General features: G+C 44.5%; 1 protein-coding gene across 1 annotated transcript in view; it reads left to right on the top strand.

Moving 5' to 3' along the window:
• The first annotated feature begins 1457 nt into the window (after positions 1-1457).
• Positions 1458-26312, top strand: part of LOC126426481 (adenylate cyclase type 5-like) — an 858869-nt gene continuing 834014 nt past the window's right edge. The window contains exon 1 of the mRNA XM_050088392.1: positions 1458-1829. Coding sequence (XP_049944349.1) covers positions 1458-1829 — 372 coding nt within the window. The remainder of the gene's footprint in view (positions 1830-26312) is intronic.

Below are 26312 nucleotides of genomic sequence, written 5' to 3'. Positions count from 1 at the left end.
CGTCGTGTTATCACCAGTTTTTATTGTTATATCTCATCATTATGTTTTAACTTTGCTGTCGGCTGCAGAGCAGAGTATTACATTGCTGCCAGCCATCCCCCTCCCCCACTCTGTGGGGGAATCGAAATCCAGTAAGGAAAAAAAAAAAAAGAAACACAAGAAAATTTTATCGAAAAGCGAACGGCAGATCCTCGAGCGTCATGAACTGCACCTCACCTATCGTATATGCCTCCTGTCCCCCACGCGGATCCTCTGAGACCTGATTCCTTTCCCCCAACTGCTACTCAAACATATCTGTGTCCCCTACACCTCCCACCAACTTCATCCCCCCCCCCCCCCCCCTGGTTGCTCCTCTGCTCTCCAACCCTCGCCCACTGCCGCGCCTTCACCATTGTGTCCCCCTGCTGTTCTCCTATACACCCTCCATCTATCTGAAGGTGGCTTCCGTCACCTCCCCCTCCTCGATGATGCCCTGTCTCCCTCCATTTATCCCTCCTATCAACTCTGATCCTCACCTCCCCCTTTTTCCCTCTATCCTTTCCTCAGGCTCCCTTCCCCCCCGTCTTCCATCCTGTTTCCTTTTCTGCACCCACCCTCTCTTTGACTGCTTTCTCTCCCTCAAGTCCTTTCGCTTTCCCTCCACTGCCTTCCTAACTCCTTCTAGCATCTGCCCTGCACCCCCTTTTTTGTACCCTCTCCCTCCATTGGCTTACCACATTTCTTACATTTCCTCCCCCCTTTTTCCCCTTCCTATGTCTGAGTCCTCCCACCACCCCCCTCCCATCTGCATTTATCCCATATAGTGCAATGTACTGTGAGTGTTCACTGTTGTGCGTCCCCCTTTTTAGGTGTGTCGCTGTGTTTTTTTTAATTGTGCCTGTCTAATTAATCAGCATCGCCCATCCTACGTTTTCTATATTTTTTTCGCAACTTTTCACCATGTTCCTTTTTAAGCGGTCCCGTTTTATTGTTCATAATTCTTCCAGGTTATATGGCCGTGGTCCATGGAATTCTTCTATTCCTAACGTTTCGTCCAATACTACGTTGGACATCCTCAGAGGTATGTCTGGTCATGTTGAGTCCTGCGTTAGGAATAGAAGAATTCCATGGACCAAGGCCATATAACCCGGAAGAACTATGAACAACAATACCATCCGGTCGTGAAAGCCTTCATTGTTTGCAAGTCCCGTTTTATCACCAGTTTTTATTTTTATATCTCCTCATTATGTTTTTATTTAACTTTTCTGTCGGCTGCAGAGTGGCATATTACATTGCGGCCAGCCCCACCCCACCCCCTCCCACTGTTGGGGAATCGAAATCCAATAAGGAAAAAAAAAAAAAAAAAAAACACAAGAAAATTCGATCGCAAAGCGAACAGCAGAATTTTGAGTTCTTATTTTTATCGCCGTGTGCTGACGCGGTCGGTGTGTCGTGTGTGTGTTGCAGGCCTGGTGGCGATGCTGGTGCGTCCTGCGATGAACGAGCTGTACCTGCTGGCGGTCTCGTACGTGATCCTGGCCACGTTCCTGGCCGTGATCCTGGCGCTGTGCATCGCGCCCTCCATCACGCAGTGGCAGCAGGACGGCGCCTCTGAGGGGAAGCCGGAGCCGGAGCTGGAGCTGGAGCTGGAGCTGGAGCCGGTGGCGGCGGCCGTGCCGCGGGCAACGGCGGGCGCGTGGGCGGCCGTGCTCTTCACGTACGTGACGTACGCGCTGCTGCCCGTGCGGCTGCAGGAGGCCGTGTGCGCAGGCGTGCTCATCGCCGTGCTCCAGCTGGGCTGCGGCCTCATGCTGGCCCAGCCGGGCGCCGCGCACGCGCTCTGGCAGCAGGTAACACTTCCTCACTCAATTTGCACAATTCCCCTCTAGTACACCTGCATCACGTCATAAAATCTCCACGGTATTTCAGCAAACACACTTGTAGCTTAATAAAACTTTCTCGGAATTCCAGCCGCCTCGGTTAAAATCCCACGAGCTTTCCACCGAGCTCTCCCCGCTCATTCTCAAGTGCTAATACGTCGGCCATACAGTACGCGCTGTGGAGCAACGCCGGACGGAACACGAGACGTGCTTACGCCTATGCCATCAGCCGTGCCAGATAATGCCTTAGAAAATCGAATTCTATTCGACGAAACATGTGTCGTTATGAAGACGAAGGGATTTTGGGATAGAGTCATAAAAGAAGCTACTGAAATAAAAACCGCTGAAAACACTATCAACAAGGACGGCGGTTTGCAGCTCAGCACAGCCTGGGATTCGGCTATTGTGATGTTAAAACGGGCGCTATGGACGCGGGATGAAAACATTACCGTATATGGCGAGGAAAAGAGCACCAGTGACGTCACGGCCAGCAGTGCGGCCACGGCGACACAGCAGTCAGTTTTACCACTTGACAATGACTGGGGAGAGCTCGTCGAAAGCTCGTGGGATTTTATCCACCTGAAGCCCGAGAAAATTTTATTAATTTATATCGCCGCGAAACCACGCATTCATACACTTGGCTATTTTCACGTGGTTCGTGATGACTGCTACTCACCTCGGCTTGACATCCGATTTATGAGGGACACTCAGATGAAAACTGAATACCCTCTACAATGGAACCGTGGAATGGTTCCATTCCAAAATTAACACACGCTATAAGACATTTATCCCCACTGGGACATGAGGCAATCAATTCCTGTTTTGCAGAAAGTGGTCAGCAGCTGATGGATCGACAACCACGCCCACTCTTGCACTTTCTTGTTCGACTGAAACCGACGTCCATGCATATCTTTCTCCAGGTCGCCAAAGATGTGAAAAACCACACAGTGTAAGTTCTTAGCTGTATGACGAGATCTGTAGTGTTTGCCAACCAAATCGCTGAAGCGTTGCATTCATCTGATTCATAGTGTGGGGCCATGCACGATCATGCAGGACCATTCCGTCTGACAGCATTTCTGGCCATTTCACTTTATTACACATCGCAGGCTCTGCAAAGTGTCTCCATAGTGCTGCACATTGATTGTGGTTCCATGCTCGAGTAACTCGACAAGCTGAAGGCCCCTGCAGTCGCAGGTGGAGGTCATCGTCACCTTATTGGAACTTGTGTGAACAGCTCTGAATTTTTTTTGGCGAGGGAGGTATGGGATGTTCCCACTGTTCGCTTTGCCATTTGCCCTCGGGCAAATGGTAGCACCCGCTTTCATCCCTTCTGATGACACAGGTCAGAAACGCGTGCACATTCTTATGATATCGCAGCAGATGACCCGTACTTGGCACAGTTCTGTCCATCTTTTGTACCCCCATCAGCTGGTTTTACACTAGCTGTGCTCAGATTTGCCGGTAATGCATGTGGTCTTCTATGATGACATGCTCGGAGCCATGGATAACATCAAGTTGAACACGAATTTCATCCTCTGTGATTCGTCAGTGTCCCCAGATAAGGCCATCAATCCACCCCATCCCATCAGGGGTGATGGCAAGAAGAGCATGTTCAGCACGTGGATCGTCGTACAGTGATGTATCCCCTTCCTGCAATCTCCTCTGCTATGTTTGTACACATGTCAGGCACACGCAGTGCTGACGTATGATGAAGAATTTCGCGTGTTCCAGCACCCTCACCCAGCAGGAAACGAACTACACCTCTCTGCTGTTCTTTGCTCGCACCCATGTCAACAGCTGGACCAACACACTACACCAGTCTGCCAACTACCAGAGTACTAACACAACAACTGTGTTCAACTATCATTGACTGTGCAGCTGCCACATTGCATGGTGGTGGTGGTTCTGGCGGTGGTAGTGGTTGTGTAGAGACTGGCAGCACCTGCCTTTAACTGCAATCTCAAGCCTCTGTGCCATCGCCATCGGGTATGGGCATCACTGTGTGAGCACACTAGCTTTTCCTTAGCTCAGTGCAGGCTCCATCGTGTTTGTGGGTCATTATCTTTGTTACTGACATCTTTGGCCCTACTTTCTATGGCAGTTTTAGTTATGGGCTCAATGAAGCAAAAGATTGCCAACAGTATGGCCATTTTTTGTACTAAGCTCAGCCATGGTTGAATTGATGGTCTGGCATAATTTACTGTGGCGTGTATGTTCAAGGAATCTCTCTTCTATTGTCCATACAGTCTTCCCAACATATGCCTTGCCTCACCAGTATGGAATTTGGTATAACCCATGATGGCGAAAGCCCAGACCATTTTTTGTTGAACCTAGTAGTCTCAAGATCTAATGGATGATCGAAATGCGCATTTGACACTGTGTCACTCCAAGATTCTACTCATGTTTATGAAGGTGTTACCAAGAAACAGGACGAACACCAGTAATTTATGCACCTTATTCCTGCTGCTATCTGGGTACAAACTGTCTAAACTGCAATACTTAGGCAATGTTCCTCCCTCTGGAATGCTTGAGTAAAAACGCCATTTTAATTAGGCCAGGATGGTGACTAACAACTCTGTCGGGCACTGAGCCAAGAGGAAGCAAGGCAATCCCATGCAGTGAGATGTGCAGATAATGACCATAACGTGGGTACTGACGTCGCAACCCCAATCCACCACCTCTAGCATCACCACAACCAACTCCAGCAGCTGCATGTGCTGCAGGGGGTAATGACCTACATACTCTGACCAGCCAGAACATTATAACCACCGACCTACTATCGGTATAAACCGGTCCAGGCGATAGCAGCGTCACTTGGCCAGGGATGCCTCCCAGTCAAACACACACACACACACACACACACACACACACACACACACGGTGCACATAGTATCAGTGACCGTGAGGCCCATGCATAGAATGGGGAAAGCGCGCAATCTGAGTTTTGCAGAGGGAGGATTGTGATGACTTGGAGGCTTGGCACATGCATTTCAGAAACTATGAGACTTGTTGGGTGGTTGAGGAGTGCTGTGGTAAGTGTCTTCAAAACGTGGCGAAACTAAGGTGAAGCCACGACCAGGTGTCGTGGGGTTGGGTGGCCACCCCTCATTACAGATGTCAGACATGTTAGGCTGGCCAGACTCGTAAAACAGTACAGTTGGCAAACTGTGGCGGAACTGACATCAGACTTTAGTGCTGGGTAGAGTACAAGTATGCCTGAACAGACAGTGCACCGAACATTCCTAATGACGGACCTACGCAGCTGACGTCCCGGGCAAGTGCCAACGTTAACACCCCGATCTCCACAGCTACGACTGAAATGGGCGCATGACCATCGGTACTGGATGTTGGCCCAGTGGCAGAGCGGGGCACGGTCTGATGAATCTCTGTACCTTCTACATCGTGGCGGTAGAAGGCCTCGAATCAATCGTATACCAGGGAACCAGCTCCTTGACACCTGTACTGTGGGACAGAGACAGGCACGCAGTGGCTCCATTATGCTCTAGGGAACATTCCCGTGGCCACATGTTGGTCCAGTGCAGCTCGTGGAAGGCACCATGGCGGTTAAGGAGTCTCGTACACAGGTCGCATATCAGGTACACTCCATGTAGATCACGTATCCAGATGGCAACGGCATTTTTCATCTAGATAACGTTCCATGTCACAAAGCCAAGGGTGTGATGGACCAGGGGAACACAGTGGCGACTTCCAGTTCATGTGGTGGTACCCCAACTCACCAGATCTGAACCCAATGGAACGCATCTAGTATGTGAATATATGTGGTATCAGAGCTCATTGCCCACCTTCCCAGAATTTACGGGAAGTAGGTGACTTGTCGGCCGGAGTGGCCGAGTGGTTCTAGGCGCTACAGTCTGGAACCGCGCGACCGCTACGGTCGCAGGTTCGAAACCTGCCTCGGGCATGGTTGTGTGCGATGTCCTTAGGTTAGCTAAGTTTAAGTAGTTCTAAGTTCTAGGGGATTGATGACCTCAGAAGTTAAGTCCCATAGCGCTCAGAGCCATTTGAACCATTTGAAGTAGGTGACTTGCGTTTGCAAACGTGGTACCAACGCCCTCAAGCTCCCTACCAAGGCGTCATTGCTTCCATGCCACGACGCCTCGCCACTGTTATCTGTGCCAAAGGTGGACATACCGGATCTTACGCAGGTGGTCATAGTGTCCTGGCCGATCGGTGTGTATAGGATGCTGAGAAGAGCAGAGAACCATTTATCAGGTAGCATCTGAAGATGGTAACGAGTCTGTTTGCCGAAACATCGTGGAGACACGACGTTGGTGGAAACCCGTGAATTCTCCAAACTTTCTTAATTGCTAATAGCTATACTTGTCCTCTTAAAATCTCACAATATGTGTTTAAGATTCTCGAGTATGACCAAGAGACGACACAGTTCCTTAGGTAAGGCCTCAATGCTTACCGCTACTATCCACATACACATTCTGAGTTGGTTATACGTCATATTCATACACTTCATCCCTCGACCAGTAACGGCTCCACCGTCTCAAGATTTTAGAATGTAATGATATTGCTCAACAGGTACGGGTGGAAAGTTTGGCTCTCCTCTGAAGACATAAACTTTACAGTTCACAATATGGTGTATTTGCCCTGTTCAGTCTCATCTTGGGATGGAACACATTCTCACTCATCGACGCTGCTCTATAGCCGAAGCTGTTAATGTGCCAAGTGCCAAATGTGAACCCTCTAAACAACAGATAGTGTTTGTTATTGAACAGGATGCTCGAACTTTTTTCTAGTTACTGATATATGGATATTCTGTCAACTGCACCAAAGAAGTCAGAATTCAGGGAAGAGTCAAGAAGAAGAAAAGAAAAAAATAGGTATGACTCGTATGATGCTGATACGGAGCAGAAAAGCATTAATTCAAAAGAACGCGAGTAAAATTTAAAAGTTAGAAGTACATAAAACTTCGAAATACTTTTTCCTATACGTCTTCTGGTACTATGCAACAGAAGTACTTCGGTTTTTTTCTGGTTGTTTCTGCACCACTAATGAACAAACAACCTTGAAAATGCACTACGTTTGATAAGGGAACACAGCACCATTATTCTTTTAAATTCCAACGCAAATATTTACGTGTGTTTCAACAAGAATCTTAAACTTCAGTGAATATTAATTTCAAGTAGGTTGAAGCAATGGATGCCTACAATGTCCTTCGCAAATTTCAAAGACTTTGTTTGATAATTTCACAACTGGTAGCTTAACAACTTGACAATTATCATTAGGACTATAGCTGTTTTCTATTGTCCGCATGTTCTCAATGACAGTCATGTAATCAGGGTTCCCAAAGTTTTCAACACCCTTTGTCACCGTGGAAACAACTACATATGTCATTCAGCCAGTACACTTTTTCACTGTTGAACATTTCTCTTCCTTCTTGGAAAGCGGAACAATACATTAAGACAAGAAATTCCACAAATAAAAAGACGTAAGCGATTCATTAGTGAAAAATAGTGGCGTTAAAATTGCGAATGAAACAAAATACAACAAAAGATAAGAAAATTATAACAAAAAACGTCAAAATAACAATGTGCTAGGAATTTTAGGTGTTAGTTGTGAGACGTGAAGCAACGATTATGAAATAAGAGCAGTTTTGTGGAAGATTGTACAAGAATACTCCTTCCTCCACTGGGTTTGTGGCATGACTGTTTTAACTTCTCGGTGTGTTACATGTACATTGTCTATAGCTACTATTTTGCTCCAGTTATTTGTTGAAGGTGAAGCAGCGAATAAGTATGTAGTGTTTAATGTCAGTATACATATTACCGTATGAATATGTTGTGAGCCTTTTCTGCGCGCTCATGTAGATGCGTGTGTGTGTGTGTGTGTGTGTGTGTGTGTGTGTGTGTGTGTGTGCGTTCGCGTGTTTGTGAGAGCGGCAAGTACATCCGCCGGTCAATTCGTACACTTTCCGAACATTGTGCAAAACACTATCATGGCATTAAGAATCGTGATTAAGAAAACTGAACGATTCCTCAGCACACTATCACTAATATACACAAATCCATTTACTGCTGGAGCAAAAATCTGGTCCCATCTGGGACTCGGCATCAGAGAGGCCACAGAAAGGAGGACTTTCAGCGATAACTCTAACTGGGACAACCCACATAATTTTAACGGTGCGTAAAAACTCTCTCGATGTAGAGAAACTACTGAGAAACTACGACATTCCAGTGCGTGTTGTGCTAACAAGAAAGATCCACTGTTCCTCCAGACATGAATGAATCGTGCTTCTTAACAACATGGGCACTGGAATATTGCATTTATTCGCCAATATAGGGCAGCGATTTTCAATTAAAAGTGTCCACCCCTGTACGGGAATTACAATACATAATGTGTTTACGAGAACAGTTCGTGACGCAGGAATGACGACCTATGGAAGTTTGGGTGTGGCCGTGACTCCTTGACGGATAGGCAAAGCGGTTAAGGCGGTCGTCCGTGTAAAGCGGGAAATCTGAGTTCGAGTACCGGTCCGGCACAAATTTTCATTGTCATAATTCCTGATGATTGTTCGAATTCGCAACTGCGAATACATTTCATGTAATACAGAGAAAATTTTACGACTTGCCTTCGTTTCGCCTGGAGGCACTAGCGTCGCAGATATCGACACGACCCGCGGCAGCCCGACGTCAGATATTCGGCTCCACGGGCTGGCCACGCAGTCTGTGATATAGGACTGTGACTTCTTCTGCACCGCAGTATTCTCCAAACAGTTCACCGCACAGGGAGGTTGAGGGGTCTTTATTGACGAATCTTCGCCTAGACCTATCTTTTTGGATAGGGTCCGCCTTCAGCAAAACACAATTTTGTTTTTTAACCCAAACACGTTTCACTGCAGTTGCAGCATCTTCAGCGGGCTTTTGTTTTATGGCTGTTAAAGATAAAGACTGTTCTTTACTGTCTGTATACATGTAACTATCAGTTTTTAAATCGTAATGACAGATATTTGGAAAAACACAAAAATTATGAATTCGTACTTTTTTACCACATGGTGTGGTTTTTCTACAACTACATCCGCCAGTCAATTTGTTCACTTTCCGAACATTGTGCAAAAAACTATCATGGCATTAAGAATGGTGATGAGGAACAATTCCTGAGCACACTATCACTAATATGTACAAAGCCATTTACTGCTGGAGCAAAAATCTGGTCCCGCAAACCTACCACCTGGGACACGGCATCAGAGAGCCCACATAAAGGAGGGCCTTCATCAGAGTGACTGTTTTGTTCCACAGTTTGTCATCTGCAACCACTTACACCTTAAAGTAGTTAAACTGAAAATTGTTATTTCTATACCGGAAATGTGTGTGTGTCTATTTACATTATGTTTCACTTATGCACTTATGTTTTCTTTTTCGTCATCTTCATCACTCTGAAACACTATGTATTGAGTTGCCACTGTTTCACTGTCACTGTTTCACTGTTTACCAGCTGTAAAAACAAACATGGCGGGCAGTGGAACAGTTGAAGGTGTAAAAACAAGATGGCTGATAGTAGAACAGTTGAAGGTGCTCCTGGCGGTTGTTCTGACTCTTTCAGAGGTGTCTGTGATTTTGGGGGCGAGAGCTCTATAGGTTGGTCTTGTCTAATAATTCTTTGAGGGCAGAGAACAGAGTTCCATTACAGAGAGCTGTGTATTCAATTATCACTTGTTTTCCTTCCACTATGGCTTTTTGTATCTGATAATTTTCTTCAGTTATTAGTTTTTGCAGGGGGCTGTTGCTGCATTTGTGAATTTTCAGATCAGTACTGATGTTTGTTGGGCTATGTTTCTTGTTTCTTTTGCTTAAGCCGGACCCTATCCAAAAACATACATACAGGGCTATTACAAATGATTGAAGCGATTTCATAAATTCACTGTAGCTCCATTCGTTGACATATGGTCACGACACAACACAGATCCGTAGAAAAACTCATAAAGTTTTGTTCGGCTGAAGCCGCACTTCAGGTTTCTGCCGCCAGAGCGCTCGAGAGCGCAGTGAGACAAAATGGCGACAGGATCCGAGAAAGCGTATGTAGTGCTTGAAATGCACTCACATCAGTCAGTCATAACAGTGCAACGACACTTCAGGACGAAGTTCAACAAAGATCCACCAACTGCTAACTCCATTCGGCGATGGTATGCGCAGTTTAAAGCTTCTGGATGCCTCTGTAAGGAGAAATCAACGGGTCGGCCTGCAGTGAGCGAAGAAACGGTTGAACGCGTGCGGGCAAGTTTCACGCGTAGCCCGCGGAAGTCGACGAATAAAGCAAGCAGGGAGCTAAACGTACCACAGCCGACGGTTTGGAAAATCTTATGGAAAAGGCTAAAGCAGGAGCCTTACCGTTTACAATTGCTACAAGCCCTGACACCGATGACAAAGTCAAACGCTTTGATCTTTTCGGCGCGGTTGCAACAGCTCATGGAAGAGGATGCGTTCAGTGCGAAACTTGTTTTCAATGATGAAGCTACATTTTTTCTTAATGGTGAAGTGAACAGGCACAATGTGCGAATCTGGGCGGTAGAGAATCCTCACGCATTCGTGCACCAAATTCGCAATTCACCGAAAGTTAACGTGTTTTGTGCAATCTCACGGTTTAAAGTTTACGGCCCCTTTTTCTTCTGCGAAAAAAACGTTACAGTACACGTGTATCTGGACATGCTGGAAAATTGGCTCATGCCACAACTGGAGACCGACAGGACAACAGGACAACAGGATGGTGCTCCACCGCACTTCCATCATGAAGTTCGGCATTTCTTAAACAGGAGATTGGAAAAACCGATGGATCGGTCGTGGTGGAGATCATGATCAGCAATTCATGTCATGGCCTCCACGCTCTCCCGACTTAACCCCATGCGATTTCTTTCTGTGGGGTTATGTGAAAGATTCAGTGTTTAAACCTCCTCTACCAAGAAACGTGCCAGAACTGCGAGCTCGCATCAACGATGCTTTCGAACTTATTGATGAGGACATGCTGCGCCGAGTGTGGGAGGAACTTGATTATCGGCTTGATGTCTGCCGAATCACTAAAGGGGCACATATCGAACATTTGTGAATGCCTAAAAAAACTTTTTGAGTTTTTGTATGTGTGTGCAAAGCATTGTGAAAATGTCGGTTAGACCGTCAGTGAGAGAGCACTTCGATTTCCTGCTGCTAATAAGGCGAGTACACCGTTCGCTTGTTACACATTTTTACGAGCTTCAAACAGGTACAACTTATTTTCAGTTATCTGGGTAGTTACTATTTTATTTTTGTAATTTCTTGCGTGTTTGAGTGCCTACTAGACACAACCTTTTATTTTAATAACAGTGTAGTGTACAGTATCGCCGTTGCTACTGACCCTTGTATCGTACAGGCTTTTGTTTGTTTGGTTAGAACAGCTCAGTGTCGGTTAGACCGTCAGTGAGAGAGCACTTCGATTTCCTGCTGCTAATAAGGTGAGTACACCGTTCGCTTGTTACACATTTTTACGAGCTTCAAACAGGTACAACTTATTTTCAGTTATCTGGGTAGTTACTATTTTATTTTTGTAATTTCTTGCGTGTTTGAGTGCCTACTAGACACAACCTTTTATTTTAATAACAGTGTAGTGTACAGTATCGCCGTTGCTACTGACCCTCGTATCGTACAGGCTTTTGTTTGTTTGGTTAGAACAGCTCAGTGTCGGTTAGACCGTCAGTGAGAGAGCACTTCGATTTCCTGCTGCTAATAAGGCGAGTACACCGTTCGCTTGTTACACATTTTTACGAGCTTCAAACAGGTACAACTTATTTTCAGTTATCTGGGTAGTTACTATTTTATTTTTGTAATTTCTTGCGTGTTTGAGTGCCTACTAGACACAACCTTTTATTTTAATAACAGTGTAGTGTACAGTATCGCCGTTGCTACTGACCCTCGTATCGTACAGGCTTTTGTTTGTTTGGTTAGAACAGCTCAGTGTCGGTTAGACCGTCAGTGAGAGAGCACTTCGATTTCCTGCTGCTAATAAGGCGAGTACACCGTTCGCTTATTACACATTTTTACGAGCTTCAAACAGGTACAACTTATTTTCAGTTATCTGGGTAGTTACTATTTTATTTTTGTAATTTCTTGCGTGTTTGAGTGCCTACTAGACACAACCTTTCATTTTAATAACAGTGTAGTGTACAGTATCGCCGTTGCTACTGACCCTCGTATCGTACAGGCTTTTGTTTGTTTGGTTAGAACAGCTCAGTGTCGGTTAGACTGTCAGTGAGAGAGCACTTCGATTTCCTGCTGCTAATAAGGCGAGTACACCGTTCGCTTGTAGGGTAAACATAGTCATGTGTAGGGACTGTGGTTGTTGTGAGCGGACGCAAGGAGAATTGGCCACTCTTCGGGGGCAGGTGGAGGCTTTGTCTGTTAGGCTCATCGAGCTCGAGGCGCAGGCGTCGGCTCGTAGTGGCGTTGGGGCAACTGTGGTGAGACCTATGCCTACTTCGGCGGCCTTGGAATCGCATGGAACCCCTGATGTCGCTGCGTCTTCCGGCAGTGAGCATCTTACCGGTCAGCCATCACTCCAGGGTGAATGGCGGACATTGGTGGGCTCGCGCGTGCCTGGCCGAAAGGCGAAGGTGGGATCTGGCCGCGTGGCAGCTGCCTTACCCCTTTCCAACAGGTACGGGGTGCTTCCTAGTGGTGATGACATCGTTTCCGAGCCACCTCAGGATGCCTCGCCTGTTGGGCCAGTGGCCGATTCTCCGGCAAGGTCCCGACAGTCACAGGGGGCGGGCCTATTAGTTATAGGGAGCTCCAACGTTAGGCGGGTTATGGAGCCCCTTAGGAAAATAGCGGGTAGGTCGGGGAAGAATGCCAGTGTGCACTCGGTGTGCTTGCTGGGGGGTCTCGTCCGTAATGTGGAGGAGGCCCTTCCGGCAGCTATTGAACGCACTGGGTGTGACCGGCTGCAGATAGTAGCACATGTCGGAACGAATGACGCCTGCCGCTTGGGTTCTGAGGCCATCCTTGGTTCCTTCCGGCGGCTGGCTGATTTGGTGAAGACAACCAGCATCGCACGCGGAGTGCAAGCTGAGCTTAATATCTGCAGCATAGTGCCCAGAGTCGATCGCGGTCCTCTGGTTTGGAGCCGTGTGGAGGGTCTAAACCAGAGGCTCAGACGACTCTGCGACTATAATGGTTGCAAATTCATCGACCTCCGTTATTGGGTGGAGAACTGTAGGGCCCCCCTAGACAGGTCAGGCGTGCACTACACACCGGAAGCAGCTACTAGGGTAGCAGAGTACGTGTGGCGTGCACACGGGGTTTTTTTAGGTTAGAGGGACCCCCCCTTGGGCGAAACGATAAAATACCTGACGGCTTACCAGAGAGGACATTATCATCGTTGATAAAGAACGTCCGTCCTCAGAGACCAAAAACAGGAAAAGTCAACGTAATATTGGTAAACTGCAGGAGTATCCAGGGCAAGGTGCCTGAATTAGTATCTCTTATTGAAGGAAATAGTGCGCATATAGTATTAGGAACGGAAAGTTGGTTAAAACCGGAAGTGAACAGTAACGAAATCCTAGACACAGAATGGAATATATACCGCAAGGATAGGATAAACGCCAATGGTGGAGGAGTATTTATAGCAGTAAAGAATTCAATAATATCCAGTGAAGTTATTAGCGAATGCGAATGTGAAATAATCTGGGTTAAGTTAAGTATCAAAGGTGGGTCAGATATGATAGTCGGATGCTTCTATAGACCACCTGCATCAGCAACCGTAGTAGTTGAGCGCCTCAGAGAGAACCTGCAGAACGTCGTGAAGAAGTTTCGTGATCATACTATTGTAATAAGGGGAGACTTCAATCTACCAGGTATAGAATGGGATAGTCACACAATCAGAACTGGAGCCAGGGACAGAGACTCTTGTGACATTATCCTGACTGCCTTGTCCGAGAATTACTTCGAGCAGATAGTTAGAGAACCAACTCGTGAAGCTAACGTTTTAGACCTCATAGCAACAAATAGACCGGAACTTTTCGACTCCGTGAATGTAGAAGAGGGTATCAGTGATCATAAGTCAGTGGTTGCATCAATGACTACAAGTGTAATAAGAAATGCCAAGAAAGGAAGGAAAATATATTTGCTTAACAAGAGTGATAGGGCACAAATCGCAGAATATCTGAGTGACCACCATCAAACGTTCATTTCTGAGGAAGAGGATGTGGAACAAAAATGGAAAAAATTCAGAAACATCGTCCAGTACGCCTTAGATAAGTTCGTACCGACTAAGGTCCAAAGCGAGGGGAAAGATCCACCGTGGTATAACAATCATGTACGAAAGGTACTACGGAAACAAAGAAAGCTTCATCATAGGTTTAAGAGTAGTCGAATCATAGCTGATAAGGAAAAGCTGAACGAAGCGAAAAAGAGCGTAAAGAGAGCAATGAGAGAAGCATTCAACGAATTCGAACATAAAACATTGGCAAACAATCTAAACAAGAACCCTAAAAAGTTTTGGTCATATGTAAAATCGGTAAGCGGATCTAAATCCCCTATTCAGTCACTCGTTGACCACGATGGCACCGAAACAGAGGACGACCGAAGAAAGGCAGAAATACTGAATTCAGCGTTCCGAAACTGTTTCACTGCGGAAAATCGTAACACGGTCCCTGACTTCAGCCGTCGCACGGACGCCAAAATGGAAAATATTGAAATAAACGATATCGGAATTGAAAAACAACTGCTATCACTTAGTAGCGGAAAAGCATCCGGACCAGACGAGATACCCTTAAGATTCTACAGTGATTATGCTAAAGAACTTGCCCCCTTTCTATCAGCAATTTATCGTAGATCGCTGGAAGAACGTAAAGTACCTAGCGACTGGAAGAAAGCGCAGGTCGTTCCCATTTTCAAGAAGGGTCATAAATCAGATGCGAATAATTATAGGCCTATTTCGCTTACGTCAATCTGTTGTAGAATAATGGAACATGTTTTGTGTTCTCGTATTATGACGTTCTTAGATAATACAAATCTCCTTCATCATAACCAACATGGATTCCGCAAACAGAGATCATGTGAAACTCAGCTCGCCCTATTTGCCCAAGAAATTCACAGTGCCGTAGACACTGGCGAGCAGATTGATGCCGTATTCCTGGACTTCAGGAAGGCATTTGATACGGTTCCGCACTTACGTTTAGTGAAAAAAATACGAGCTTACGGAATATCGGACCAGGTTTGTGATTGGATTCAGGATTTCCTAGAAGAAAGAACACAACATGTCATTCTTAACGGTTCAAAATCTGCAGATGTAGAGGTAATTTCGGGAGTACCGCAGGGAAGCGTGATAGGACCTTTATTGTTTACAATATACATAAATGACTTAGTTGACAACATCGGTAGCTCCGTGAGGCTATTTGCAGATGACACGGTTGTCTACAAGAAAGTAGCAACATCAGAAGACTCGTACGTACTCCATGAGGACCTGCAGAGGATTAATGCATGGTGCGACAGCTGGCAGCATTCCCTAAACGTAGATAAATGTAATATAATGCGCATACATAGGGGCAGAAATCCATTCCAGTACGATTATGCCATAGGTGGTAAATCATTGGAAGCGGTAACGACCGTAAAATACTTAGGAGTTACTATCCGGAGCGATCTGAAGTGGAATGATCACATAAAACAAATAGTGGGAAAAGCAGGCGCCAGGTTGAGATTCATAGGAAGAATTCTAAGAAAATGTGACTCATCGACGAAAGAAGTAGCTTACAAAACGCTTGTTCGTCCGATTCTTGAGTATTGCTCATCAGTATGGGACCCTTACCAGGTTGGATTAATAGAAGAGATAGACATGATCCAGCGAAAAGCAGCGCGATTCGTCATGGGGACATTTAGTCAGCGCGAGAGCGTTACGGAGATGCTGAACAAGCTCCAGTGGCGGACACTTCAAGAAAGGCATTACGCAATACGGAGAGGTTTATTATCGAAATTACGAGAGAGCACATTCCGGGAAGAGATGGGCAACATATTACTACCGCCCACATATATCTCGCGTAATGATCACAACGAAAAGATCCGAGAAATTAGAGCAAATACGGAGACTTACAAGCAGTCGTTCTTCCCACGCTCAATTCGTGAATGGAACAGGGAAGGGGGGATCAGATAGTGGTACAATAAGTACCCTCCGCCACACACCGTAAGGTGGCTCGCGGAGTATAGATGTAGATGTAGATGTAGATAATAAAGTTATTGTAGAGCTGTGAAATCGCTTCAATCATTTGTAATAACCCTGTATTGTTAAATCAAACACGGAAAAAAAGAGCTTCAAACCCAAGATGATTATTGGCCTAGACAATCCAGCACCGGCTCCTCGAACTTTACCGCTGCGATAAACTTCTTCAAATAAATATCCTACGCCGTTACTGATTTCCATTTTATTTTTTATGTAGCCGTTTTCAGGTAGAGTACGCTCTACGTGCATAAATGATCTAAAAGAGGGGATGAGCGTTAATGTGCGGCTGTCTGCTGATGACGCGTGTAGTGTGCGGGAACGAATGGTCGTTGGGTGACTGTAAGGACGCAGGGTTACCTAGAATTTCTATTTGATTTGATGAATGACGGCTTGCTCTAAATGTAGAGAAGCTGTAAGTCCATACGGATGAGTAGGAAAAAAAGTCCGTCATGTTCGAGTACAGTATTAATGATATGCCTCCTGATACAGTCACGTTGATTAAATTAGTATTTAGGCGTAACTCTGCAAAGCGATGTGAAATGGAACGAGCACGTTAACGGCTATAGTAGGAAATGGGAATGTTCGGTTTATTGGGAGAACTTTCTCTCCCCTCCACCTTCAATTTCAGAACTCATTTAAATTCGGTCAATAACAACATGAAATATTGAAAATCAGATTGATGTAGCCCCTGAAATTTGTCAGCCAGACACCCTGCATTTGCGATAGGATTAGCCTTTTAGTAACATAGATGGCAACGGAACGACTGCATTGAGTTGAAAGTCCGAAAATAAATACTGTTAACTACAGTAAATGATATAAGGCTATGTACTATTGTAAGACACCTCTCATCTTACATACAGAATGTCAAAATTCGTCAGAACAAGAGGATACCAGATAAGGAAGCAGGGGGTGTACTAGAGTATCCACTAAGAACTATGGTTGTCGACATGGAGAGAGGACACCGACTACTTCAAATATGAAGGCGACCGGCCATGGAAACACTGCAGAGTACAATTGTACTGAAAACTGGTATTTGTCATAAGATGTAAGGCGAGGGACAAACGGGAAACTGAAACGAGCGCGGAAACCTAAGGTACGCTGCTTGATACTGCGTGTGAAGCAGTACAGGAATTTACATTACTCTTCACAGTTGGCAAAATAACTGGAATTCTACTGTGCGAACAGCTCTTTGTCGGGAAACTATGCCAGCGCTCTGCAGCTTGGACATTCCAGCTTTCCTTGCTTTTCTATCCAAGGCGATGAATTTCTTCCAGTTAGGAGGACAGCAGTCGCATAGCTTACCTCTCTACATTCCTTCTACGCTCCGAGCACCACGTAGCTCGGTATTTAAGGCACGACACTTCGTACGGATATGAATGGTTCAGGCATTCAAAATATTGTAACCAATTGAGTGCCGCCAGATGCAAGTGTTTCAACCTAATTGCGAAATCTTACATCAAATGCAGAGTGACGGGCGCACATTGTACTTTTTTTTAATAATTTTGTATTATTCCTAGGGACAGAAAAATTCCGCGAAAACTGTAACGCGAAAAATGACGCGAAATTTACAGTTCTATGCAAAATATCAAGATTCCGATCATTTTTACGAAATAGTCTGTAATCCGTCCTTTCGCAGGACAGGAAAATGCTATAATTCTTAGGACGAGGTTACCTATATTCATAATTGAAAGTCATTGAATGTTAAAACTATTTTACCTTCTTTTCTCTCAAAGTCGAGGTATGTGTTTATTCTTAAAATGACAGTTCATTTCCCGCGTAACGAAATAAGTTGTGACGTCAAGAAAATCACCAAAACTGGCAAAAAACACCGAATTGTGCAATAAACGTACCAAATTTAGCTACAAACTTATCGAAATTTACAAAAATACAGTGAAATTGGCAGAAGAAACAAATTTGGCAAAAAACTTTGTATCTCGCAAAAAAAAATTACCGTATCTGGAAAAAATGTAACACCGAATCCGGAAAAAATTAACATGGAATTCGGCAAAAATTATCACCTAATTTGCACAAAAAGAATGCGAAATTTGCTACAAAGCAATATTGAATTTACCAAAAACAACACTAAATTTGCCAAAAAATAACACCAAAATTGCCAAAAGAAATGCTAAATTGCCAAAAAAATAATACCAAAATCGTCAAAAATAACACCAAAATTATCAAAAGTATTACTAAATTAGAAAAATAACACTGAAATTGTAAAAAAGACATGGAAAGAAGAGAAAAGTGACACCAAAATTGGTAAAAATAAACCGAATTTCTTAAAAAATGGCGTTTAATTTGACAAAAAAATACTACCGGCAGTAGAAAAAAATATCACGGAAATTGGAAAAATTAACAATGAATTTAGCAAAAGATAAGACTGAATTTTGCTATAAAACAAAACAGTTTTTTCCTGTTCCTGATTATTCCCCATTCCTTAATCTGTTTTGCTGCATAACGTTCAATAGCTGTCGCAGTAAATACTTCAATTTTCCAGTCGGTTGCTGATTTGATGATTTAAACTCTTTTTTTGTAACACAAACGTGATTTATTGCACAGCAGTCTGAATTTTCTTCTTCTCTGAGTTACTTGCGCCAATGTCAAGCATGTTGTATCTCTAATGCACATGGTCCCACTACTGATATTAATAGTTTGTTTATAATTTTAGCATATACTTACAAAGTATGTCTTCTAACCTTTTCATCAAATGTAAGTGTCGATACCTCAAGTTATCGATATATCTTTTTGGATACTCTTATGTGTACGACTATTTTGTCAACGAAATAAACATGCCAAATTTAAAGGAAAGGAAAATCCCCAAGACGGGATAAACCTTTACGGAATCTCGAAATATAACGCGAATTTCAATGCGAGACGCTTTTAATAGATTACACAAGGCAACTCTGTCTCGAAATCTGGCAGAAAATCGAAAGAATTTCTGGCCGTATGTAAAGCACGTCAGCAACATGACACAATGAATACCTCCACTGTGCGATAGAGAAAGTAATGTTACCGAAACAGTGTCACTAAAGTGGAGTTAGTAAGTACGGTTTTCCAAAATTCCTTCACCAAAGAAAACGAAGTAAATATTCAAGAATACGAATCATGAATTGCAGCAAATTTGAGCCATATTTTTCGGATTAGAAGACGCATTATTTGCTTCGAAAAGTTGTTTCCAAAATTCAAGTGCGTCTTATACTCGAAATTAACATAAAAATGTCCAGTGTTCCATTTAAAATTCCCGGCAGTCTTAAAAATTGCCATATATTCGGTGACGCAGGTAACCTCACTGTCTATGTGGCAACACTGTGTTCAACTGGCAGCATCGGTGCACCGATACGACGAACGAAAGTTGCGGGCTTTCACAATCTTGCTAACACTGTTTCCTTCTCGCCGCGCCATCACAAACCCAGAATACTGTCTGGTTCATGATGGCGTCATTCCAGTCTACGGTGCCAGTGAACTTGAACTGAAAGTAATTTGAGTTATTGGTAATAGTAGATTTTTTTTAATTGTTAGTTTCGTAACGGAAAAAATTAAAAGTATTGATAAATGCGTGCTATAAACTGAAAGTAATAGCATATGCAGAACATGGAAACAGAGCGGGTGAGCGGCATTTCGGCCCCCCAACAACAGAAAAACCATTCGCGGTTGGCGGGCTGGTGAAGGAGAACTGAAGAAATTAGTGCAAAAGTGTTTCAAATACAGACTCGTAGGCTAACGTTATAGCGGAACTTACCATACTTGAAGGGTGGAGTTGGGCTCATATAGCGTCACGGAGACAGGGTGCGAACCAAAACCAAAATATCTCAGAAAATGCAACATGAGTATTAAGAGAAAATACAGCTCCGACGGAAAAATGTATACGCACTTTAAGGAACGAAAAGTATTACTTTTTTGTTTGTTTTACATTTAATACACTACTGGCCATTAAAATTGCTACACCATACACAAAGAAGAAATACAGATGATAAACGGGTATTCATTGAACAAATATATTATACTAGAACTGGCATGTGATTACATTTTCACGCAGTTTGGGTGCATAGATCCTGAGAAATCAGTACACAGAACAACCATCTCTTGCCGTAATAACGCCTGGGCATTGAGTCAAACAGAGCTTGGATAGTGTGTACAGGTACAGCTGCCCGTTCAGCTTCAACACGATACCACAGTTCATCAAGAGTAGTGACTGGCGTATAGTGACGAGCCTGTTGCTCGGCCACCATTGCCCAGACGTTTTCAATTGGTGAGAGATCTGGAGAATGTGCCGGCCAGGGCAGCAGTCGAACATTTTATGTATCCAGAAAGGCCCGTACAGGACCTGCAACATGCGGTCGGGCATTATCCTGATGAAATGTAGGGTTTCGCAGCGATGGAATGAAGGGTAGAGCCACGGGTCATAACACATCTCAAATGTAACGTCCACTGTTCAAAGCGCCGTCAGTGCGAACAAGAGGTGACCGAGACGTGTAACCAATGGCACCCCATACCATCACGCCGGGTGATACGCCAGTCTGGTGATGACGAATACACGCTTCCAATGTGGGTTCGCCGCGATGTCGCCAAACACGGATGCGACCATCATGATGCTGTAAACAGAACCCGGATTCATCCGAAAAAATTACGTTTTGCCATTCGTGCACCCAGGTTCGTCGTCGAGTACACCATCTCAGGCGCTCCTGTCTGTGATGCAGCGCCAAGGGTAACCGCTTCCATGGTCTCCGAGCTGATAGTCCATGCTGCTCCAAACGTCGTCGAACTGTTCGTGCAGATGGTTGTTGTCTTGCAAACGTCCCCAGCTGTTGACTCAGTGATCGAGACGTGGCTGCACGATCCGTTACAGACATGCAGATAAGATGCCTGTCATGTCGACTGCTAGTGACACGAGGCCATTGGGATCCAGAACGGCGTTCCGTATTATCCTCTTGAACCCACTGATTCCATATTCTGCTAACAGTCATTGGATCTCGACCAACGCGAGCAGCAATTTTGCGGTACCATAAACCGCAATCGCGATAGGCTACAATCCGACCTTTATCAAAGTCGGAAATGTGATGGTAGGCATTTCTCCTCCTTACACGAGGCATCACAACGTTTCACCAGCCAACGCCGGTCAACTGCTGTTTGTGTATGAGAGTTGGGTTGGAAACTTTCTTCATGTCAGCATGTTGTAGGTGCCGCCACCGGCGCCAAACTTGTATGAATGCTCTGAAAAGCTAATCAATTTGCATGTCACAGTATCTTCTTCCTGTCGGTTAAATTTCGCGTCATCTTCGTGGTCTAGCAATTTTAATGGACAGTAGTGTACATTGACCACACATGTTGCACAACCCTCAGTTTAGCACACGGTTACTTCAAATATTCAAAATGTTCACCGTTGGCGGCTATGCACATAACAGAACGATGAGCAGTCGCCGCAACTGCGCCAGTGAATGTTACAGTGGAGATCGCTGCAGATGTCGCTGTAATCTCCTGGCGAAGTTCCTCCAGCGTGCGTGGCTTACGTCGATAGATGTTATCTTCCAAAGGTCCCCACAAGTAAAAGTCTATAGATGCTAGATATGGCGACCGTGGAGGGAACTCAATGGGCCGTCCTCATCCAATCCGATGCCCCGGAAAATTGTCATCCAGGACGGCTTGTATGGCTAGGTGGTAGTGTGGTGGCGGCCCGTCCTGTTGGTCGAAGACCTCTTTGTCAGCTCCATGAAGCGCACATTTCCCTGGCCAAATTGATGTGCGTAATATTTCCATGTACACTTCTACAGTGACAGTAGCTTCAAAGAAAAAGGTTCCTACTAAGCCCCTTAGATGATAGTCCACACCACACATGAATCACTGGTAGACTGACCGCTTCATCTACATAAACATGCGGATTTTCTGGTGCCCAGTACACGCTGTTATGCCGATCCACGGTTCCATTAAGTTTAAATTGTGCCTCGTCACTCCACACTACCTTCGTCACAAACTGTTTGTCATCAGTTATCATTCGCTGACACCATTCGCAAAATTTCTTTCGGCGATCCGGATCGTCATCATTAATCGCGTGCAGTAATCGTGGAATGTAAACTTTCCACTTAGCAGCTTTCAGGATTCTTCGTACACTTGTACTGTTAACCCCCACTTCACGTGCACACTGCGTAGCAGACTTCTGTGGAGAACTGACCAACGTTTCCGACACGAGAGCCGACGAATCAGGGCTTGTAGCTGAACGCTGTCTTCCTGATCTTCCTTTGTGAACATCACAAGTCGTTCCATGCAATTCAAACGTGTCAATGATGAGTCTAATTGTTAGGCGGATTGGCACTCGTGTTTCAAACTCCCGCCTCCACTGACGTTGCACCTCAACGGCATTAATCAAACTTGGAAAACCACTTCACGATACATTTTCGTTGCTCGAATGTCAAGGGTGCTCCAGTCATCTTGTTTTCTCAACGCCGAGATGAAAGTACTGACATCTGTTGAGCCAAAGACCATACTACAACACACTCGCAACTCAAATCGAGCGACAATATCGATATCTCGATAGAGCCTGACAAAGACTGTATACATTTTTGTATCGGACTCTGTTCAGGGTTATTACAAATGATTGAAGCGATTTCACAGCTCTACAATAACTTTATTATTTGAGAGATTTTCACAATGCTTTGCACACACATACAAAAACTCAAAAAGTTTTTTTAGGCATTCACAAATGTTCGATATGTGCCCCTTTAGTGATTCGGCAGACATCAAGCCGATAATCAAGTTCCTCCCACACTCGGCGCAGCATGTCCCCATCAATGTGTTCGAAGGCATCGTTGATTCGAGCTCGCAGTTCTGGCACGTTTCTTGGTAGAGGAGGTTTAAACATTGAATCTTTCACATAACCCCACAGAAAGAAATTGCATGGGGTTAAGTCGGGAGAGCGTGGAGGCCATGACATGAATTGCTGATCATGATCTCCACCACGACCGTTCCATCGGTTTTCCAATCTCCTGTTTAAGAAATGCCGAACATCATGATAGAAGTGCGGTGGAGCACCATCCTGTTGAAAGATGAAGTCGGCGCTGTCGGTCTCCAGTTGTGGCATGAGCCAATTTTCCAGCATGTCCAGATACACGTGTCCTGTAACGTTTTTTTTCGCAGAAGAAAAAGGGGCTGTAAACTTTAAACCGTGAGATTGCACAAAACACGTTAACTTTTGGCGAATTGCGAATGTGCTGCACGAATGCGTGAGGATTCTCTACCGCCCAGATTCGCACATTGTGTCTGTTCACTTCACCATTAAGAAAAAATGTAGCTTCATCACTGAAAACAAGTTTCGCACTGAATGCATCCTCTTCCATGAGCTGTTGCAACCGCGCCGAAAATTCAAAGCGTTTGACTTTGTTATCGGATGTCAGGGCTTGTAGCAATTGTAAACGGTAAAGCTTCTGCTTTAGCCTTTTCCGCAAGATTTTCCAAACCGTCGGCTGTGGTACGTTTAGCTCCCTGCTGGCTTTATTCGTCGACTTCCGCGGGCTACGCGTGAAACTTGCCCGCACGCGTTCAGCCGTTTCTTCGCTCACTGCAGGCCGACCCGTTGATTTCCCCTTACAGAGGCATCCAGAAGCTTTAAACTGCGCATACCATCGCCGAATGGAGTTAGCAGTTGGTGGATCTTTGATGAACTTCGTCCTGAAGTGTCGTTGCACTGTTATGACTGACTGATGTGAGTGCATTTCAAGCACGACATACGCTTTCTCGGCTCCTGTCGCCATTTTGTCTCACTGCGCTCTCGAGCGCTTTGGCGGCAGAAACCTGAAGTGCGGCTTCAGGCGAACAAAACTTTATGAGTTTCTCTACGTATCTGTAGTGTGTCGTGACCATATGTCAATGAATGGAGCTACAGTGAATTTATGAAATCGCTTCAATCATTTGTAATAGCCCTGTATTATCTTTCCCTCGCTATATTACTCAACATTGAAAGAAAATCAGTGTTGAATTAAGCCAGATACCGAATATGAACGGAAGTCCTCTGGCATTTGATGAGCCGAGTAACAGAACTGTTGCCATGCGAGGGCAAGTGGACCCAAAAAATGCCCTACACTGTTGTCCTTTCATGTTGGGCTGACGATACTAAACTTAATCCAGTGATCATTTTCAAGCTCAAAACAATACGAAAACCGTCAGAAATATCGCAAGGTGTTGTTGTTCACGTACTCTGAAATTTTGTAATAACATAGTGTGGGAGAGAAAGAACGGTGCTTCATTGAACAAGAATTCTCTTCTTGTGCTATGCTTAGTAGTTATTTGAAAAATTCTGTGGAAGAGAAATTGAGACACTGATATACAGAGCTTGCTGTTATTCCGGGAGGGTTTACTTCACAATTCCAACATCTTGATGTCCCAGTAAATAAACCATTTAATGTGTATATGACAGAGGAATATAAAAAAATGGATGAAACCCAACATGAATTCACGCCGAAGGGAGCTTTAAAAAGACCCACAACCAAACAGGTGTGTCGGTGGATGAAACAGCCCTGGTCTAGAGTGAAAGAAGACATTATTGTTAAACTTTTGAAGAAGTGCGGCGTAAGTAACGCTCTCGATGGCAGTGGAGACCATTTTGTATATGAAAAACACGACGATGACGATGAAGAGGAAGAAGAAGGAGAAGAAGAAAAAGAAGAATATCAACAACAAGACGAAGATTTTTAGGGGCTTTTGATGGTTAGTTCGAGTTTATAAACTAATAGTATCTTTTAGTCTGCTTTTCCAATCTAATATTAGAAATAGCAAATATCTTTTTTAAACTTACTTAAAAATGAAGGTGCGTCTTATAGTCCATAAAATACGCTAAATTAGAAATAGATATCTTTGGTACAGCGAAGTAGCTCAACTGTATAATAAAGGTAAGTCTTCAGATCAAAACTACATACTAGTCAAGTTCCTTTCAAGATATGCCTATGTATTAGCTCCATATATGGCTAACGTACAGAATCACTCCTTCGACGAAACTTCCGTAACGGAAGGCTGAGAGGTATCACTAGTCACACAAAGACTCTAGAAGGTAAAAAGTAGTGATACGCTGAATTACAGACCAATATCACTAACGTCAATTTGGAGCAGAATTTTGGAATACATACTGTGGTCAAACATCTTGAATTACCTCGAAAAGGCAACCGCCTATCCGCACACAGTGGAAACGGATTCAGAGAATATCGTTCTTGTGAAACACAACTACCTCTTTTTTTTGCACAAAGTACTGAGTGCTATAGATAGGGGATCACCTCAAATTGATTCTGTGTTTCTACAGTTCGAAAAGGCTTGTGACACCGCTCCACACAAGTGACTTCTAATCAGATTGGGTGCTTTTGGAGCTTCGGCTCTGTTGTGCACTGGATTTGCGATTTCCTGTAAAAAAACAAGTAACTATCGCAAAGTTATCGACTAAAAAAGAAGTAATTTCTGGCGTTCCACAAGGAAATGTTACAAGCGCTCTGCTACTCCTGATCTACATAAATGATTTAGCAGGCAAACCTAGGGCTTTTCTTAGATTGTTTGCAGATGGCGTTGTCGTAAAGATTTCAGAAGATCAAAAGCAAATGCAAAATAATTCAGACAATATGTTTGTGCTGTGCGAAAAGTGGAAATTGACTCTAAATAATGAAAAATGTGAGGTCATCCACATGAGTAACAGAAAGGTATCTGTCAGCTCTCGGTTACACTATAATTCACTCAAATCTAAAGGCTGCCAGTCCAGTGTCATACCTTGGAATGACAATTACGAGAAGCTTAAACTGAAACGATCACGTACATAAGGCTGTGCCGGAAGCGAAGCAAAGGCTGCGTCTTACGAGCAGAAAACTTAGAAGATGGAAGAGACTGCCTATGCTACTATTGTTGGTTCTGTGCTAGAGTACTTCTGTACTGTATCGGATCCTTAACTGATAGGACTGACGAAGAACATCGAAAAGTGAAAACACCGGCAACAAGTTTTTTATTCTCCCGAAATAGGGGAGGGGGTGTCACTGAGATGATACGGGGTGGGCCGGCCGAAGTGGCCGTGCGGTTCTAGGCGCTGCAGTCTAGAACCGCAAGACCGCTACGGTCGCAGGCTCGAATCCTGCCTCGGGCATGGATGTGTGTGATGTCCTTAGGTTAGTTAGCTTTAAGTAGTTCTAAGTTCTAGGGGACTAATGACCTCAGAAGTTGAGTCCCATAGTGCTCAGAGCCATTTGAACCATTTTGATACTGGGTGGGAAACATTAAAATGCAGGT

The sequence above is a fragment of the Schistocerca serialis genome, chromosome 11, assembly GCF_023864345.2.
Source record: "Schistocerca serialis cubense isolate TAMUIC-IGC-003099 chromosome 11, iqSchSeri2.2, whole genome shotgun sequence".
In the NCBI taxonomy this organism is placed as follows: domain Eukaryota; kingdom Metazoa; phylum Arthropoda; class Insecta; order Orthoptera; family Acrididae; genus Schistocerca; species Schistocerca serialis.
The sequence above is the reverse complement of the archived record's forward strand: the minus strand, read 5'-3'. Positions and strand labels throughout refer to the sequence as shown.